Source organism: Ahaetulla prasina, chromosome 1 (genome assembly GCF_028640845.1).
Source record: "Ahaetulla prasina isolate Xishuangbanna chromosome 1, ASM2864084v1, whole genome shotgun sequence".
NCBI classification, from domain to species: domain Eukaryota; kingdom Metazoa; phylum Chordata; class Lepidosauria; order Squamata; family Colubridae; genus Ahaetulla; species Ahaetulla prasina.
In genome coordinates, this window is record NC_080539.1 from 169,383,227 (window position 1) to 169,404,091 (window position 20,865).

Consider the following 20,865-nt stretch of genomic DNA (forward strand, 5'->3'; position numbering starts at 1 on the left):
TCTGAAAATCTAGCCATTGTGGCTTAAGTAATCATGTTTTCAAAAATTTTGGCTTTACACATTGTGCAGAGTCAGTTTTGAAATCAAGATAGCTGTTTTTAAGTCTTTCTGGTTTAGGTGGTTTTAAAACAATATTTTTTTTATGGGGAACAGGCATATATAAAACATTTGAAAAAACAACAAAAAGAACTGACTGCTTTGAAGAAGAGGCATGCCAAGGTAGGATATCTTTCGTTTTCTCTTTTCAGAGCTGGGGTACTTAAAATTTAAAATAGAGTATGAGTGTTTGCAAAAGCATATATTAAAATAATGTGTGTCATTGTTCTTAAATATGTTTCTGTTTTCATAAGATAGCATCACTTTATGGAACATTACTCTGTTCTCCAGAAGAAATTTAAGAAGCAGTACATGATTTCTATTTCTCTGACCCTTAGGTTAAGCTAGTGATGATTAGATATTGAACCAAAAATATTTGATTTGTAATTACATAACTTGAGAGCAACCAACAATAGCCTAGTGCAAAAGGCATGCATAACATTTCAAAAGTTCCGAATCAGGAATTCATTTCCAATACAAGCATTGGCAGTATATGTATGTAACTCCCTTCAGCATCCATTAGCACTGAGTAAAAATATTTTATTCTTCCTTTTTCAAAAAGAATTCAAAATTTTAAAATTTGCCTAGGAATCTCAGGATGCTTTCTAGAGATATGAAATGGGGGTGGGCAAAGAACATTTTGCTCCCAACTCAGCATTAGAAAGTCCTATTGTGAACATTCTGTTAGTATCCCATATTCCAATTCTATAGTCAATCTGTTTTAAGGATTTTGCAGTTGGGAACTTGAGACCTACCCTGCCTTCCCTTATTTTTAATCTTAGAAACACAGAAGTAGCTGGATTAACAATCTATTCTGGGAGCTGTCTATCATTTATTTGGGTGAAGATATCTATTTTTTTAAACAATTAAAATTCAGCTCCTCCACATTTTGTTCAAATTTCTGAAACGTCAAAGGAAGGTATAAAGAGGTTTTATTGGAAAGATGTTTCATTTCCCAGGCAATAAAAACAACTTAGTAGTTGAAAAAAGAAAAACGCTTGTTTTGCATTTACTATTTACACAATAGCCTTGATTGCTTAGCAACAGTTGTGAGTTCTGAAAGGTCCAACTACCTGGACCAAGGAAGAGAAGGAAGGGAAGGCAATTTGGGAAAGGAGTTGCTTCAGATAACAGTCCCATTCAGGAGATTTTGCTGATTTAGGAGAGTAACAGAATAAACAGATCTTTGTGCCATTTTGTTTTTCTTTCTCTGTCCTCTTCTGCTAAAACACAAACATCTAAATCCTTTGATATGCAGACTGTAGCCTAATATGCCTTTTTTCCACCCCCCTCCACTGCAGGAGCACAGTGTCATGCAGAAATTACACTGCACGCAAGTTGACAAAATGGTAGCCCAGTATGACAAAGAGAAGCTAGCTTATGAGAAACTCCTTGAGAAGGCGATCAAGAAAAAAGGGTATGGCCTTGTTTAAAAAGCAACATTTTTTGACAGCAGGCAAAGAAAAATGTAGTTCCATTCTTATACCCCAAGAGACAGATCAAAGTACCCTTGCACTTAAGACATGTCAATCTAAGTACGAGAATCCCCAGGGAAGGCTTGTGTTCAGATTAAGAGATTTTAAAATGACACATTCTTTTAAGGGGAAAAATGTGTGTGTGTGAGGGAGGTTATTAATAATTAATCTACAAAATCATTACACTGACCTCAATGGAGTATTTAGATCCTCATCACATGAAAGCTAACAATGGACCCAAGTTAGGCATAATAAAAGCTGGTATATATTTACTCATATGTCTGTTCTCCTCATATCTCATCAAGTGTATTCTGGTTCTGAATGTATATATGTTGACCCTGCACATAGTTCTGAGGATTTATTTAAAGCCTATGGCTGTGATGGCGAACGCGGAGTCCTCTCTGCTGGCATGTGAGCTGTCGCCCAGCTCATGTCCACTGCGCATGCACACGCGCGACTCCCACCGGCCAGCTGATTTTTGGGATGCACAGGGAGCATGCAGGAGATGCACATGCATGGGGGGGTTGCACGTGCATGCATGGAGGGAGTGGCATGCATATATGGGAAGAGTGGCAGTGTGTTCCAGAAGTGCAGAAACAGGCCCACGCAGGAGGTAGGGGTTGCGGGTGTGTGTGTACACTTGTGCAGGGGCATGCACATTGCATTATGGGTGCCGGGACGTGCTATTGGCACCCGAAGGGAAAAAGGTAAGCCATCACTGACCTATGGAATACAGTATGAAGTGTGGTTGTCAATGGATAGTGTATTTTTCATGTCAGCTTCGTTGGTCTAACCAGGTTAACTGATCAGGTCAACATCTGAATGTTAATTGAAAAATAAAAACCTGCTTGCTATTACAATCAACACTTTTTATAAACTGAATGCTTCCTCTCGTCAAAATTAGCATGATTTGCCTGGATTCTTTCTGGGTGATGAAACACTAGACTAATAAAATGAGTAAAGCTGTGGTGGGCATGTGCTGAAATACAAGAAGATCAAGATGGGATTTTAATTCTGTTCCTTGGGATTTTGTAAGGTACAAGGTGAGGATCTTGCGATAGTGAACATCTCAACATCCTCTCAAGATTTGGATCTTACATCACCATCATCTGCTGCCACAACACATCTACGCCATATCTAACCATACAGAATATCTCACAATAAATCTGAAAAAACTGCTGCTTCCAGAACTACACATTATGGAGTAAAAGCACAAGACAGGGTTGCCTCCATTTGCAGACAGCCTCCATTTGTAGTTCTCTTTATGGGAAGAATTAATCAGATTGAGATATACATACATACATACATACATACATACATACATACATACATACGTGTGTGTGTATGTGTTTGTGTGTGTGTGTTAGATGCTCAGGATGTATATTTTCAGATCTTCTGATCTGTTAAAATAAATATTAATGCTTATTAATACATGTACAGATAGCCCTCAACTTACTCCCACAATTGGGGCCAACTGTTGCTAAGCGAGGCTGTTTCTACATGAATCTCACCTGATTTTATGATCTTTTTTGCTACATTGTTAAGCAAATCACTGCATCATGATTTTTTAAATGAATCATGTAGTTGTTAAGCAAATCTGGTTTCCCCCACTGATTTTGTTTGCCAGTTGCCAGGTGGGAAGGTTGCAAATGATGATCCCATGGCCACAGGATGTTACAGCCATCCGAAATACATACCAGTTGCCAAGTGCCTAAATGTTGATCGTATGACTGTGGAGATGCCCTGACAGTTTAAAGTGGGAGGGCCTGTTGCGAATTATTTTTTCTCCAGTGCCATTGTAACTTCAAATAGCTGCGAAATGAACGGTTGTAAATCAAGGACTACTTATATATGCAGTGCTAGGCACATTCTAGGATTGTTGTGATAAATCCATTTAAATATAGGATGGTTTCCCTCCAGATATTCTTCTTAGTTTCAGCCCTCTCACTCCCCCATGGCCACAGGAGAGGGACAAAAACAGTTCTGGCCCAGCAGTATCTACATTATGCCCCTTTTGATCTAAACCATAGCTAATTCCCAAATGGTACTTGTATCAATATATTGTAATGGAAAGGTGGACATATCAGTGGTGAAATTCAGTGTTTTTACTACCGGTTCTGTGGGTGTGGCGTGGTGGGCATGGTTTGGTGGTTGTGGCAGGGGACAGATACTGCAAAATTTCCATTTCCACCCCACTCCAGGGGAAGGATACTACAAAATCTCCATTCCCACCCCACACCAGGGGAAGGATACTACAAAATCTCCATTCCCACCCCACTGCAAGGGGAAGGATATTGTAAAATCTTTATTCCCACCTCCCTTTTGACCATCAATTGTGTTGTAAATGTTGTACCTTGATGAACGTATCTTTTCTTTTATGTACACTGAGAGCATATGCACCAAGACAAATTCCTTGTGTGTCCAATCACACTTGGCCAATAAAAATTCTATTCTATTCTATTCTATTCTCTGGGACTAGCCAGAGGTGGTATTTGCCAGTTCTCTGACCTACTCAAAATTTCCGCTTACCGGTTCTCCAGAACCTGTCAGAACCTGCTGGATTTCAACCAGGGGTGGGTTTCAAAACCCATCGCTACTGGTTCGCTTGTGGGTGCGCACGCACTCACACAACACTTCTGCGCATGCGCAGAAGTGTCCGGGAGGGTGGGCGGAGCCTCCTGCCGCCGCCGCTACCAGTTCGCCCAAAAGGGCAAACCAGTAGCAACCCACCACTGATTTCAACCCTGGGACATATGTTTATTAACATTTCTGAAATTTCCTGCTGAATATCTATGGAGATTCTCAATCATCCAAGTCATGGTTGTCCCAAAGATGCTTTTTCCAAAAAGCAACTAGACTTTCTTGGATTTTTTTCCCCTTGAAAACATTTTCCTTCTCATCCAGGAAGCTTCTTTAGTTCTGAAAATCCAGTTGCCTTTTGGAAAAAGCCTCTTTGGGATTCCATGCTTAGTAGCCTATGTCTTCAAAATTCATTGAGAAACACAGTTCTACAATCTGGACTAACAGGAAAAAGTGAGAAAGACCTAAATAGCCATTTGTCCGGGGTAGGTTGTCATTTTTCTTTCTTTTTTCATCAAGATTAACTAAATGCAGAATGGTTTCACATTTCAGATGGGGGGATGACACTGGGAAATAAATAGATGTTTAGAATAGAATCATAGAGCCATAAGGGACCTTAGATCTTCTAGTCCAACCCCGTACCAAGACAGGGTCCTTATCCTACCACAAACAAATGATTGTCCAGTCTTTTCTTGAAAGCCTCCAGCAATGGCAACAGACCCAAGTTGCATTTCTAAACAGTTTTTTCAAGTTATGGTTCATCTTTTGAGGTTTGTTTGAACAATTTAATTTGAAATGCTTACTTGAAATAATTCTGTTTTGTTTGTGTTTAGAGGAAATAATTGTCTTGAGATGAAAAAAGAAACAGAAAGTAAAGTTCAAATGTTAACATCTGATCATAAATCAAAGGTAAGAGCAAAAGAAGTCCATTTAACAACGCATTTCAGTACGTGACTGTCATATAGTGCGAGTCATTTCTAGAAGTTGGAAATATGTTTTGTTCTCCAGGAAATAAGAAAAAAAAAAGACTGCAGGTTCTTTGGACTACTTTGGAAAACAAAGGGAGAGGGCAAGACAGCAAGTAAAAATATGATATTTTTTTCCCATTAAAGATTAGACTAGTGGTAAAATTATTTAGCCCACACAGCTGGAATTCCTTACTGTTAGATCTGACAGCACAGATTCATGCTATGCCGGACAAGGATCACCATTTATAAACAAATATTTTCTTTATGTTCATAGATCTGTTTACTTAAACTTAGAGTTCAACATAGCACAATCTAAAACAGTGTTTTTCAAACTTGATGGCTGGGGAATTCCAGGAGTTGAAGTCCACACTTCTTAAAGTTACCAAGTTTGAAAAAAATACTGGTCTAAAATATTCCATGTTCCATTAAAAGCACCACAATGGCATGTTCTATTTTAACGTTTCCCCTAATTTTTCTAGATGCATACTTTTGTACATCTAATATACTTTTAATTTGGGGAAGGGGAAGAAGGCACACAAAAAAAGGATTAAGATTAAGAGCAGAAACAAAATTAGGTGGAAATTTCTTGAGGGACTGCTTAGAAAAGTTCTGGGTGAACTCAGTGGTTGTTGAAATTGAGAAAAGATAAATCAATAGAAAGAACTCTGCACAACAACAGAAGTGTCGAGAAAGAAATTATTGCTGGAAGAAAAAAAGAAAAGAAATATAAAAGCAAGGGGAAGGGGGGAAAACCCATGGGGTGGTACATTGCAGAGCAAACTGGTTAAGGTACCACATTTAAGAACAAGTAAAAAGCAGAGTAAGGAAAGACAATTGAGGCAGAAGGCTATTCCAAGTTCGTAAGCAGAATGGGGCCAGCAACCTCTGGTGGCTCAGCAGACTAAGTCTGTCTGTTATTAACACAGCTGCTTGCAATTACTGCAAGTTCAAGTCCCACCAGGCCCAAGGTTGACTCAGCCTTCCATCCATTATAAGGTAGGTAAAATGAGGACCCAGATTGTTGGGGGCAATAAAAGTTGACTTTGTATATAATATACAAATGGATGAAGACTATTGCTTAACACATTGTAAGCCGCCCTGAGTCTTCAGAGAAGAGCGGGATATAAATTCAATTTTTAAAAAAAAAACATAATTGGAGGGTTCTGGTTGTCAGACTTCCCATGTGGTATGAAGACTGAAACACAAACCGGAAGGCAGGAGCTATGACCCCAGTGGATGATTGTTTGTTCTTGTCATTAGAATTGCAACTGTTGCCTTTGCTACAGCCACAACCATTGCCATTAGAGGGAAATGGTTTGTTGGCATGCTGGGAAAAGAATTGATGGGACTATAATAGACAAGACAAGTCAGTAATGGCTTTAGAACATATTGCCTAGGGCTGAGTTCTGTTCACCTGTTTTCAGTGCCGCCATTGCTGTGAGTTTGGGTAGTTTATGAGATGGATTATAGAAACAGTTGAAATGATTCCTAAATTTCTGATAATGGTAGAGCCATATTGGATGGAATAATTTTTAATGTCAGCCCCAAAACCAAGAATGACACATCATGATTCTTCCAAGCTGAGCTCTTTATTGTTTCACACCTATGGACAAAATCTTGGCACTCTGAGTACTCTACTATCTCCATCTACAATACGCTCTGTGAACTAGGGGCTGTCTTCATCCCCTTTCTCTCATACATATCTCTACTGAGGTGCCTCTTTTCTGGAATACGTCTCCTCCCTCTGGGAATCCACCTCCATACTATATTCCATCACATTGAACTGGATAATGGACTGCAGTTGCTCTTCTTCTCACTTTCAGTGGAGGGTGAGAAGAAGGCTGAAGGCTGTTGGTACCCAATTTATCCAACCAATAGGTAATGGTTGTGCACCTCTTTATCTGCCTGGTGGTTACAAGGCAGAGCTGCCCATCTATAATTTGACAAAACCTACCCCAGGTAATATATGAGACACAGGAATGTAGGCCTCCACTTTGTATGGGGGGGGACAGTAGAAGACAAGATCTCAACTTCAAAGTACTAGTGTGGGAGGAGAGAGAATCAGGGGAAGAGTTTGTAGTATCCTTTGAGCCCCTCTACTAGAAACTGACTTCCTTATGTCAGTAGCCCTTCCACATCGGCTGGATGTGGGTTAATGCTACAGCCAATCAGTGTTTGGGGAGATATTTTCTATGGTTCAGGCATTGTTAATAGCTTTGTAACATAATGTTTTACTTTCCATCCACTTATGTTGCAGCCACTCATTTTTTCTGAGGATTGACTGGGCCTTGGCGGTCTATTAGCCAGGGGTGACTAGAGTTTCTGAATTCCCATCACATGGGCAAAGAGGGAAAAGTGGGGAAAAAGAAAAGAAAAAAGGAGAAAAAAAAGAGGGAAAACACGGAGTTTAGTATAATCCCAAGATTCTGGGTCGACATAAAACATGGATCTAGAAGTGCCTCATGCATTATCCACTTTAAAAATCATGAGTAGAAAAGACTGATCCAACTTTTCATCCTCAAAGGTGAAGGAGATTGTGGCACAGCACACCAAAGAATGGTCTGAAATGATCAACACCCACAGTGCAGAAGAGCAAGAAATGCGTGATCTGCACCTTAGCCAGCAATGTGAACTACTGAAAAAGCTGTTAATTAATGTGCATGAACAACAGACACAACAACTGAAGCTTTCCCATGACAGGTCAGTATAACAGTATACTGTTATTCTATTATTTGTTCACTTGGAAACGGTTGAATTTAGTCTAATGTCGGAATGTAGGAGATGAAAGTATTTCCCATCACCGTCCAGGCTCACCTAATAATAAAAAAAAATCAACTGGCCATTGTTTTAAAAAGTGCAGCCATATCTCTGATAGTCCTAAGAATGTTGGTTATATAATCTTGATGACTAGCAGATCAAAGCAAAGAGAATATACTCAGTTGTGGGATTCAACCGGCTCGGGCAGGTTCAGGCGAACTGGTAGTTAAATTGCTGGCTGGCCCTGCCCTGCCCCGCCCTGCCCTTCCAGGAATCCCCATGCGCCCCATTTTTGCTCACAGATTGCTTTCACTCCCAGGAGGCTGCAGGGAGGCCTACTAAGCTCAAAATGGGGTGTGGGGGGGGAGTCTCCCCCGCGGCCCGTTTTTGCTCCCGAGGGTGGTGGTGCAGGAGGCCAAGTGCTGTCTGTCATACCTCCTGGCCATTCCCACCCAGCCATTAGGGCAGAGAAACAGTTGTTAAATTATTTGAATCCCACAACTGAATATACTCCTCAGCCTAGAACGTTTAAAATTGAAATTTAAATGCCATAATTTTTCTTTTTTCTAGAGAAAGTAAAGAAATGCGTGCCAACCAAGCAAAAATTTCAATGGAAAACAGTAAAGCCATAAGCCAAGATAAATCTATCAAAAACAAAGCTGAAAGAGAAAGGTACATATTACATTGTTGATTCTGAAATAAGTTTTCTTCAGGAAAATTCATGGGCTACTGTGTTTAATGTGAGTAGAGCAATTTGCCTTCCCAGCAAATCATTATTACTTAATACAGTTGGAACCCACCTCAAAAATGTAATGTGAATTCCATTGTATTCAAGTAACATTCCAATACATATTTGGCTGAAGGAATTAGAGGCTATTTTTTTCCTAGAGAGAGAGGAGCCTTCATGTATTTCTAAAGTTTATATACTTTTGCAAATATTGCAAATATTTAAAATATACTTTTAAATATAATATTTATAATATTATAAATATTATAATATTATATATAATATTATATATAATATTTAAAATATACTTTTGCAAATATTACTAAGAGTTTAAAGTCCATGCACCATTGTCCGACTCATTCCATTGTATGGTATGATTTGGACCATATTCTGTTCTAACCAAAGCTTCCTTGGCAATTCAATTCAAGTCCTTCATGACACAAAACTTCCACTTCTATCACCTAATCTATTATTTCAGAAAAGTTTATTATAAATTCATACAAAGTTCTTGCTATATGCTAATAATAAAGTGTTATGGGCTAACCTTAAGTAGGCCATTGTTACAACAGACCTGGATTTTTATTTGCCCCATTTACATACGGATACATTGACCTGTGTGGAAATGAGCATCCTGGTCTCTCCCTTTTATCTTCCAGTTTTAAGGGTTCACTGGATTTCTCATTGCCCTTGATATAGTGCAGCTGAAAAAGGAAGAACAGTCATGCAGTCGATTCCTAGTACTATATACAGGCAGAAAGTACAGGAGGAGGCATGCATTCACCCTGTGAACAGATATATGGGTTCTTAAAGATAGGCTTTTAAATAAAGATACGGTACCAGAGTGAAATCAGAGGCCCAAGAGAAATTTACTGATTTCCTTAAGCATAACTAGCTCCATTTTCTCATTTCCACATGCACTTTCTCACTTGAACCCACTCAACTACATCTACCTAAAGCCCTAGCTAAGCCATTGAGAGAAATGGGATCCAGAAACAGAAGCAACTCCTTTCTTTGCCTCACTCAATTTTATACAATGACTTGTTGCTAGGCAGATCCACAGGATAGGTATTTTGTGCTCCGAGTTTAGATACTGGAGAAATGAGCCATTTCTACGATTATCAACATCTTTCAGCATAACTTGCTGATTCCTTCCCCCCTTTCTTTAGAAACTCGGATTTTGCAAAGCATGCTTGTGTAATGAAGGTTTAGCCTCCTAAATTTTGCATAATCACTATTACTCCAACACTTCACTGGAATACAAATTGTGATCTTTCTCCATTTCATATGACATTCCTTGGAGACGCAAACGCCTAAATACCATTAAAATTAAGATTATCTGAGGGACCGTCTCTCACTGGTCAAATCTACCCAACCCATCAGAGTGGAGAGGTAGGGAATGTTGCGGATCCCATCCCCGAGGGAGATACACCTGGTGGGACCCAGAAGAAGGGCCTTCTCCGTGGTGTCTCCCTCTCTGGAACATCATTCCCCCAGAGATTAGAATGGCCCCCACTCTAATATTCTTCCAGAAGGCACTGAACACCTGGTTCTGCCAGTGGGCCTGGGGAACCCAGAGCAGAATGGAGCCCATGGTTTGCGTGATCTGCTGTCGCCAGGGCAGGAAGTGGGGGGTGATTTTGTTATATTGTACTATATTAATTTATTTGATTCTTTTTGTTAGTTTTTGTTGTTTTAAATGTGGTTTTATATTCTGTAAGCCACCTTGAGTCACCATGGGCGAATAAGTGGCAATATAAATTCAATAAATAAATACATAAATAAATACATACATATAGACATCAATCAATCAATCAATCAATAAATCAATAAATTACTGTGAGATATTAATGAACAAAAAGGCTTTAGCAGAATCAATCAACCAATCTTTATTTCAGTCATAGACCAGCAAATAGAAGTATTGAAACAACAAAAGTAATAGTAAAAAAATCAAAAACAGACTTAATAATATATTACAATTGGTAGTGGATTAATTGTGGGCAATTAAAGTTTGCTTAATTTTACATACAGCATAGCAGAGTAGCAGAATCACCATTATTGTGCAGTTGGGGAAAAAATTAATTAAAAAAAATTAATAACCAGTGTCTTCTTTTGGTCCATTTAAATGACATGCCCTCTGCAATAATACAGGATAAATTCAATAATGCTCTAAATATCTGTATCCATATTTTTCTGGATTTTTTTGAGCTATTGGCACATATTCTTTATTCATAACATTTTTCCATACCTTTCATGTCAACTTCCTTTTATCAGCTTTAAACCCAGATAACACGTATAAGGTGACAACATTTATCTGTGAGACCTGAGACTATCAGGAATAAAGGTTGACTTCTGTGCTTAGATTTAACTTTGCCAGCATTGTCTGTATTTCAGCCTTGTATTCTTCTCCATTTTGTTGCTTGCTATTTATGTCTGTTGGGTGTTTTTTCCTCTCTTCTAATATGATTAATTTCAGATTTAACTAAAGAAACTAAATCTACAGTTTAATATTAATGATATAAATTATTGGTTTATTCCCTTTTGTAGCCTGGATAGTTTGGTCTGTCATTTTTAGTGTATTTGTTTCATTTCATTTATTTTATACTGTTGTTCTATTTTCTGTACTATATTGCAATATCTGGCATCTGTAGTTGTAATATTAATAAATATATAATTCTTATTATTAGATCTTACAGTTAGAAAGCGTATTAGTTATCTGTTAATAGTACCTATATTTTTATTATAGGTCACTTATTCTAAACCTTAACTTTTTATTTCTGGAATGAGTATAATTTGATATATTTTATACTAGTCTGTGACTGAAGTCCAGGAGGAGGAGGAGCATTTTTAGCATTTTTCTCAGTGACATTTTGATGTGTAATACAACTAGACACTACAGCAATAAATATATCATTCATAGGCGTGTGAGGGAGCTGAATAGCAGTAACACAAAGAAGTTTCTGGAAGAAAGAAAACGGGTGAGTAGTTAATCATCTGAAATACCATATATATATATATATATTTAATTGGTGAACTGTTTTCCAAGACCTGATGAAACGGAGTAGATTGAAAGACAGAAGGCATAGTGGAAATAGGAACTGCTCATGAAATAAACACCATAAAGCATTTTTAAAAATTGTGACTTGAAAAATGGAATATTTGAGGGCTTTGGGTCCACACTAGGACAGACAAGGTTATCTGTGACTAAACTGAAGTCTGAAGTCAAATAATCTGTCCATCTTTTCTGCCCTGGTTCTGCTGGATATTCATTTGCATTTTATCATTATCTGCCTTTCTCTGAGTACTTTCCTAATTTACAAAATCCTTCCCTAAATATAATATATGTGTGTTCTATATTTTATACTCTTCATTAGGTAATTGTAAAGATATTTCACATTGTGAAATTCAGAAATATACAGGTGTCAACTTGAATTTTGATTCATGGATATGTTCAGAAAAAGCACATTGGTTAAATTTGTATCAAGGGATGAACAGAACAGACAGTCCTGGAGGAACATTGAAGTCTTTATAAGAATCAGATTTTTCCTTTGGGTCATTCTATCAGTACAAAGAATTAAAATGGTCTGTAGGATTGAATGGATGCTAATCAGTGGTGGGTTTCTACCTGTTTGCCCCAGTTCAGGCAAACCGGTAGCGGTGGTAGGCTCCGCCCATCCACCCGGACATCATCACGGATGTTCTGCGCATGCATAGAAGCACCCCACGTGAGCAAAGCAAGCGGGCATGCATGCTCACAGTTCCGGTAGTGAAAATAAGTGAAACCCACTACTGATGCTAATATACTCACCCTACATAAGTGTCTTACTCAAATTTTATTGAGAATGTTCTATCTAGCACAATAGTAATTTTATATACAGCATCTAAAAGCATAGGGTTTCCAAATGAGAAAGTAATCTCTTAATGCATTTCCTCAAGCTAAAGATCAGCTTCATTTAATTGTACAATGCTCACATCACACAAAAGAGAGCATGGGAAGTTTCTTACTTTCCTTTTTTTTTTTTTTTGAATTATATTCCCTTGCTGTGTTCCACATGGCAAGAGTTCTATCAGAAAGCGATATTTTGGGGAGAATTACTTTGAAAAACCCATGTAACCCAAAAGAATGTGGTTATTTCATTTTCCCTCTTTCTGGTTTTTGCTTACAGTTGGCAATGAAACAGTCAAAGGAAATGGATCAGTTGAAGAAAGTCCAACTTGAGCATCTAGAAATTTTGGAGAAACAAAATGAACAGGTAACAAACATCTGGCCGTAAAAGGAAAGGGAATCTGGGAGATGTGACCTGTTATCTGGTTATTGATTTATTTGAGGCAAGGAACTTATGATTTATTTGATTCATATGAATATCAGACCAAGCCTGACAAGTGCCCTGTGCATCATTTATATTCTATAGACCGGGGGTGTCAAACTCACGTCATCACGGCAGCGTCACCTGATGTATCTTTTTTCCCCTTCGCTAAACTGGGTGTGGGCCCGACCACCGTGTGACGCATCCGGCCTGTGGGTCGAGAGTTTGACAGCCCTGCTATAGACCATGCCAATATATGAACCAGCACTAAGAATAAAGGTAAAGGTAAAGATTCCCCTGCACCTGCGTGCTAGTCGTTCCCGGCTCTAGGGGCGGTGCTTGTCTCAGTTTCTAAGCCAAACAGCCAGCGCTGTCCGAAGACGTCTCCTTGATCATGTGGCCAGTATGACTAAATGCTGAAGGTGCACAGAGCACTGTTACCTTCCCACCAAAGTGGTCCCTATTTTTCCATTTGCATTTTTTACGTGCTTTCGAACTGCTAGGTTGGCAGAAGTTGGGACAAGTAAGGGGAGCTCATTCTGTTACACAGCGCTAGAGATTTGAATTGCTGAACCGCCAACCTTCTGATCGACAAGCTCAGCGTCTTAGCTGCTGAGCCACCGCATCCCTTCTCCCCACCCTGAAATTCCAAGTAGGCATGTTTAAGTTTCGCTCCAAAGCATTATGTTAGCTGTAGCCTAAAAGAGAAGTTTTGAGCTGTGCCTGTTAAGATGTCATTTTGTGTCCCAATGGCATTTTGAGAGGTAATGAAAGGATCCCAGTAGCTTCTTGCTGAAATGGGGAAACTAAAAGAGACATGCTGTATTATTGGAAGCTAATCTAGACAGAACTGAAGTCGTTTCACCACAATCTCTTTCAATATCCACTCTGACATATGTGATACTCCCTTAGTGGAAGCAAAGCCAATCTACAAGCATCTTCACTGCTGCTTCTACTATTGCTACTATGACAGACAAAGGACAAGCAGCCTGCTGCTCTTCAGGTGTTTATGGATTTCAGAGCCCCAGTTAATATGGGCAATGGCAAGGGATGATCAGAATTTTAGTCTAGAACATCTGGGATATACAGATTGCCTACTTTAAAAAAAACTATTGTAAAAAAATTTAAATATAGCTACTGGTAAGTTTTGTTATAGAAAAAATGGTGTTTTTCAGTTCAGTTATTGTGAAAAACATGCTAAGTGAACAAGGACAGATAAAGATCAGTTTTATCCTCTTTTGTTGAATTCAGTATGGTGTGAATAAACCATTCTTTCTTGTTAGGACATAAAAACAATTGTAGGTTTGTCTAAAATCAGAATCTTTAGAAATTACTCTAGGTTCCATGTAAGTTATTTATTGAGCAATAATCGTATTTTCTGTCATATTCTATTACATGTAGAGGGCAGAGTGAATGAGCATGTGCTCATTTAGTATAATGTTATGGGGCTGGACTAGCAGCAGGGAAACCTGAATTCTAATCCTAGTTAAGGCACAAAAATATCTGTATGACCTTAGGCCGGCAGTCCCCGACCTGTGGGCCACAGCCTACTACTGGACCATCGCCTGTTTGCAACTGGGCTGCATGAACAGTGGGCCAGTGCGCATACACGTGCAGCTCAACTCACACAACCAGCAGGCCAGTGCACTTGCATGGCATGTGCAACTCAACTGGCACGAGTCAAGCTGCGCACACATGTTTGTGCATACTGATCCACTGCTCATGAGGCCTATTTCCCATCTCTCCACCCGCCCCACCCCCAACCAGGCTGCCAAACCACAAAGTTTAGGGACTGCTGCCTTAGGCCAATCACTCTCACGCAGTTTTAGGAAGAAGGAAATGAAAAATCATTTCCAAAAATGTTACCTAGAAAATTTCATAACTGCGTAGATGTGTCCAGGTAGCTGTTAGGAATTAACTGTGACTCAAAGATGATACAGTGGTAACTTGGTAGTCAACTACTTTGAAACTCATTGAATTTGGTACTCAACGCATTTTGATATAAAAAAATTTGTCCCGGTACTCGTTGTTTGTTTGGTATTCAATGCACAAGCTACAACTTCTCAGTGTCAGCTGCCTTGTGACTCACTACATTATTCCCTATGGGAAAAATTTGTTTGGTACTCATCACTTTTGGTATTCATAGCTCCTCCTGGAACCAATTAACATTGAGTACTGAGATACCACTATATAGCTATGTAGATGGTTATGATGCATTAACTGCTTTTCATAACTTTATCATTTCTGCGATAATTCCGAAAATTATTTCCACATCATTTCCTTCATTACTGACATACTCAAAAACTATTTACTGGTTTGGTTAATTTTTCCCGCTCTCATTTAATTCAACTTTATCAGGCTCAAACAAAAATTAGCAAATTCCACTAGAAATTAGTACCTTGAATATAGGTATACCCATTAAAGATTTGATGCATTTCTCTTTTTTTCATTTTGAAAATAAGGTGAAAGTAGAGAAAGCCAGACACAGACTAGAACAGAACAGAATAACCCTTTTTCTTGCATTTATATGTTGTTGTCATCTCACTTTTCATTCATTTTATTTGCTTCATTGTGTTGCTGAACTTTGATGTTATTATTTTTGTACAAACAGCTTTTGAAATCCTGCCATGCTGTCTCTCAAATTCAAGGTAGGATTAATGTACCCTGAGCAAGCTACTACTACTACTTTATAGATAACATTTGATGACTGATCCGTATTGGCTTGATTTAGAATCAATTTGGTACTTGAGAAGGTCCCAAGAATTACGTTGGTGTGCATCTTATTGCCCCTTGTATACACTACTAGAGACCCCCAAGAAATGGAATTATATTTGTAGGCTTTAAATTTGACAGATGGCTAGTTTCTTATAAAATACATCTCTTAGTTTTGCATATGTAGAGTCTTATTCATGTCTAGGGTTCATACAAAACAATTTGCCCACAATTATGAATCTCTAAACATAGGCATCATATATGAGTGACAGTTTCTTATACTGAATAACTAAGTGTGTGCATTGTAATTGGTCAAATTCTGCACAAAATTGGACTATGTCAGTTAATTCAAAGTAGGCAATTCTCACTTTTTTGTTGAAAATCAAATCAAAAATATTGCTGGGAGGGGGGAGGGGGGACCGCCTAGGTGCAGGAACAAGTTTTTCAGGGATTTGTCGGTGATCACATTTTGGGAAAAATGTGTCGACATTTTTGCTTGCAAATGTCATCCAGTTTCATCAATAATTTCAGTTTTCCATATTTCACATCTGACGTGAGTTCAGGCCAAAATGGGCAACTTCTGATTTAGACCTAGCAGACAGGGCTACTTTTTGAAGCCTGAAACTCATTCAGACTCATAAATAGAACATTGAGGTCTCAGTTCGGTGCTGCAGTCCCAGTCTACAAATTGGGAGACCGTGAGTTTTACTCCCATCTTAACACAAAGCCAACTGCTTAACCTTGGGCCACTCAGTTAGAGTCAGTCTCTCTCTCTCTCTCTCTCTCTCTCTCTCTCCATCTCCCTCTCCCACCTCCCTCCCTCCTCTCTCTCCTCTCTCTCTCCCCCCACTCCCTCTCTCCCTCCCTCCCTTCCTCTCCCTCTCCCACTCTCTCTCTGTAGAAAACAAAGAAAAATTGTACAGCTGTTGCCAGGAGTCGATGCTAACTTGAAAGGGTCAAAAATAAATTATTAATTTCCATTTTATATGTCCAGTTTGGAACCATTGTTTAAAACACAGTGCAACCTGTCTTACAATAGGGCTCCAAGAAGTACAGGAGGAGCTCCAGTTTTTCAAATCTGATCAGTCTGCTTTAGACAATAGGGATGAACAGATAAACCAAACAAAGTCAAAATCATTGTAATATAGAAACTTAATTCTCAGGCACTGTCAATTGTTCATGAAAAAAATGCTACCAGATATCATGTGACTGAAATAGTTTTGAAGCAGGCAGGTAACATCACCATTATTAATTTTATTAATGTTATTATTAACATTATTAATACAATAAACAGGAAAACTTGTGGGGAAAAAAGACAAAGTAACCTAGTACTGTCTGGTTCATGCTTTTCCAGAAATCAAGTTAACAGACTAAATTGTTAACACATTCTTTTTTGGGATACTTGAAAAAATAGATTGTACCACAGTCAATTCCGAAGTGTGTTGGTAGGTATAACCAAATGTTGTCCTACATTTCTTCTAAAAAATAATGTTCCTGATGGAGAAGAGTTATCAGGAGCCTGGCTCATTTGGAGCCATACTAAGCATATTTTGTATCTACTAATTGTTTTCTGAAAGGAGATCAAAACTGTGCAGTACGCTGGCAAAAGGGAAAAAGATATGGGAAAAATAGTGAATTCCTGAACATAAAAAAAGAGGAACATAAAACTTGCTATTGGACTTGGACAGAGATAGAGAGGTTCAAAATAAATACAAGTAGTCTTCGAGTTATGACCACATTTGAGCCTGAAATTTCAGTTGTTAAGTGAGACATTGGTTAAATGAGTTTTGCCCCATTTTACAACTTTTCTTGCCACAGTTGTTAAGTGAATCACTGCAGTTAATAAGTTAGTAAGTAGCCTTGTTATTAAGTGAATCTGGTTTCTCCATTGACTTTGCTTGTCAGAAGGTTCCAAAAGGTGATCACATGTCTCCCAGGACACTGGAACCGTCATAAATATGAATCAGTTGCCTAACATCTGAATTTTGATCACATGACCATGGGGAATGCTGCAAAGATCATAACTATGAAAAACGGTCATAAGTCACATTTTTTTCTATTCCATTATAACTTTAAACGGTCACTAACTGAACCGTTGTAAGTCGAGGACTACCTATATTCAGATAAGTGAACCAGGAGAAATGCATGGCTTATTCTGCCAAGGGCGGGACACTTTCACTGCTTGCTTACCTGTGCCACTTTGACCAAGGCAGTGGATATGTGACTAGTTGGGTCCACAAGTTAATGTGACTTCTTATGATGATGTCATGAAACTGCGGACCATCAGAGCCTGTAAAGTGTACCTGGCAAGGTCATAGCATACTTGGGCAGCCCACTGCAAAGAAATGATGCTTGGATCCTGCCTGTTTTAATTTATTTAATTTGTTTCTTAATTAGTTTTAATTTGGACCGCAATTAAATACTTTCGGATGCTAAACTATTGAGTGCCCTTTATTCTATATAATATGGTGAAAATCATGCCCACGTGTAACTCCCATCTTCAAGCAGGTCCTGAAGGCCTGGTTTACTTGGTCATTGAATGGCTTTTAGTTGTAGGAGCCCTGAATTCATTTGGAAAAATTCAGTTTTTGAATTATACCATATTGGTCAGTATTTCAAAGGAGGCTGTACTTTTTTTTTTGGTCAAGTGCATTGTGCTCCAGATTTGGGCTTTTTCGATTATATTTTGACTTGAAATGGGATTCATTTGCCATAAAAATATAAGGGGATGTTTTCCAAAAAGAATCATATTAATATCATCTGCCCTAAATATTTAGAATTGTATTTGATCAGTGAAGAATTATATTTGCCTAGTATAAATAAAATACTTTAGACTTGATTTATTCAGTATCTCACCACAGAATATTGTATGGCTCCCTTATGTTTCCCCTTTGATTCGTGGGATGATCTGAACGTTGGTTCTTTTTGTCACAACCCTCCCTCCATAACACAGAATTACAGCTCCAAAGAACCTACAGTAGACTCAGATGTATTGTCTCATTCCTCTCCACATTCAATCATGCTAACAGCCCAATTCTCCTGCTTTGCAGGCCAAGGAGATGCAGCAGATGGTGAAGCTAGAGGCAGAGATGGACCGCAGGCCTGCAACAGTGGTATAAAGCTCCAATGCACAAACTGAAATTTGAGGCCATCTGATTTTTGAGTTTTTTTGGGGGGGGTCTTTGCAGTGATAATTCACTGAAGATTGGAAGATGGGATCTCTTCTGCTTAGTGTCAGGTAGCAAATCTTGGCTGAAGAGTTTGGATTTTGGGGGTGGGGTGGGGGAGGATACTGTACTTTTTTTCCAAATGAGACTCTCCTTCTCAGAAGAACGCAAATGATCTTAAAATCCAAGAGCACTGCCCTTAACACGATGGTTGTCTTTATCTGAATTATAAACACAACACTTGTTTCTGTTCTTGAAATGTTTAGTCTTGTTTGACTTGCCTTCGTATTTTATATTACTTTTTGCCTGGGCTTCCTTGACTTTGGAAAGACCAACAACTCTACTGTAATTTCCCAGAATTAATCTGCCTCCTGAAACAAGAACTCTGAAGAATATTTCATAAGACTTCCCCTTCCCTCCAGAAGAACCCTACCTTGTAATACATTTGATAGCGTCAGTGGCTATCTTTCTATGAAATTTTGAATTTGCCATGAGGACTGCACGGACTAAAGTGTTACCAAATGAAGTGTTGCCATGGGGAGTCCACCTTTTCCAGATGTTTGTTTCCCCATTCTGTTCCTCCTCTGTCCTCTAGTTCTTCATGTTTTCCTTCCAATGATGAGTCAGCATTCTATGGACATTTGTTATGCCCAGTCCTAATAGGGCTGTTTTAGAGGATATCCTATCCCTTTGTCTGTATATGTGGGTTTTTTCCCTCCAAAAATATTTTATACTCTATAAACCTTGACAATGTATAATGCCATTTTGGCTGCATAGAAACAGGCTCCGTAGAGGTATAACTTATATCAGTATACAACATTGGGAAACCCATCTATAAACTTTGTAGAATAGATAACGTTCATTATTAAAGCTGTGCGGGTTATTTCTGTGTTCAGAATTTCATCATCAGCAAGTGCCATGCTGGGCTGGATACGTCTGAATTAGAAGTGGTATTTTTTGTAAAATCCTGTTGAAAGGATTGCAAGGTAGCAAAAGACTGTTCCTGTGCCATATTGATCTATGATGCTGTAGTTAAAAAAAATAAATGAAGGAATTGTATTTTAGGCACTCTAACCAGAGTTTACAGACTACCTAAAGGTTGCATTTCAATTAACTCGTCACCAGTCCCAAATACTACTGTTTTTGTGTTCTAAGATTTAAATAGATTTGGGGGGGGGAGAGTGTTCTAACTGTGATAATGTAAAGTATTTATACCGATTCAGTCACAATCTTGTGGAAAATTCACATTCCTGTAGCAACATTGACAGTAGTAAACAAAACCTATGCTTGCATGTGGTAACAAACACCAGTTCTGACCAGTGAACATTGTATGGCCACACAGTCATTCTCTTACTGGTAAATAAATACAGAACCAATGTACAAAACAGAATATTTCACTAACAAAATATCAGTATAAATAATATATATATATATTTGTGTATATGAATTATGTGGGCATTCTTACAAGTCGAGTTGAAAAAAATTGTGTTAATTTAATTTTACACACTATATTTATGCAGATTTTCAGACTTTCATATGAGGAAATGATCCTTTTTATGTCTGTTAGATATCCAAATAATTTGCTACAGTATTAATGTGCACGATCTCAAAGCCCACTGTAGTTACAACGCAGAACAGTGCACGTCAGTCTTCTGCTTGGAAGTCTCCATGTTACCAACATAAGCAAGACTACGGGAAACGGGTAGTTTAGAACAAAATCAGATAACTGATCTCAGTAATACTCAGTACTGATCATGTTGTTGTATATGCGTGTATAAACTGATTCAGAATATTCCTAAAAATGGCATATGGAGATAATTATGTAATTGTTCTGAGATACAACTTTCAGATTCTCTAATAAAACCCCCTGAAACAAAATTAGTATCTGTTCTTGTGGATCAAATGATCAGTGTGTGTGTGTGTGTGTGTGTGTGTGTGTGTGTGTGTGTGTTTGTGAAAATATCTTCCTTACACAAATTTTTTAGTTTTTCAGTCTAATTTGCTTTGACAAGTTAGACAAAGTCCTTATGACTTTGAACCAGCGGTCACCAACAAGGTGGTCTGTAGAAAAATTATTTT

At 38.4% G+C, this 20,865-nt stretch overlaps 1 protein-coding gene across 11 annotated transcripts in view; it reads left to right on the forward strand.

Moving 5' to 3' along the window:
* The window catches only part of PLCB4 (phospholipase C beta 4), a 199,234-nt gene extending 178,576 nt beyond the window's left edge, over window positions 1–20,658 (forward strand). For 10 of the 11 annotated variants that reach the window (XM_058181322.1, XM_058181351.1, XM_058181332.1 and 7 more), the window contains 9 exons: window positions 154–219; window positions 1,398–1,513; window positions 4,985–5,060; window positions 7,644–7,819; window positions 8,447–8,548; window positions 11,521–11,578; window positions 12,767–12,853; window positions 15,519–15,555; window positions 18,670–20,658. In XM_058181322.1, the coding sequence (XP_058037305.1) occupies window positions 154–219; window positions 1,398–1,513; window positions 4,985–5,060; window positions 7,644–7,819; window positions 8,447–8,548; window positions 11,521–11,578; window positions 12,767–12,853; window positions 15,519–15,555; window positions 18,670–18,758 (807 nt within the window). In that variant the 3' untranslated portion in view covers window positions 18,759–20,658. The remainder of the gene's footprint in view (window positions 1–153; window positions 220–1,397; window positions 1,514–4,984; window positions 5,061–7,643; window positions 7,820–8,446; window positions 8,549–11,520; window positions 11,579–12,766; window positions 12,854–15,518; window positions 15,556–18,669) is intronic. The other variant, XM_058181410.1, reaches the window with a different exon arrangement.
* Window positions 20,659–20,865: the final 207 nt, after the last annotated feature.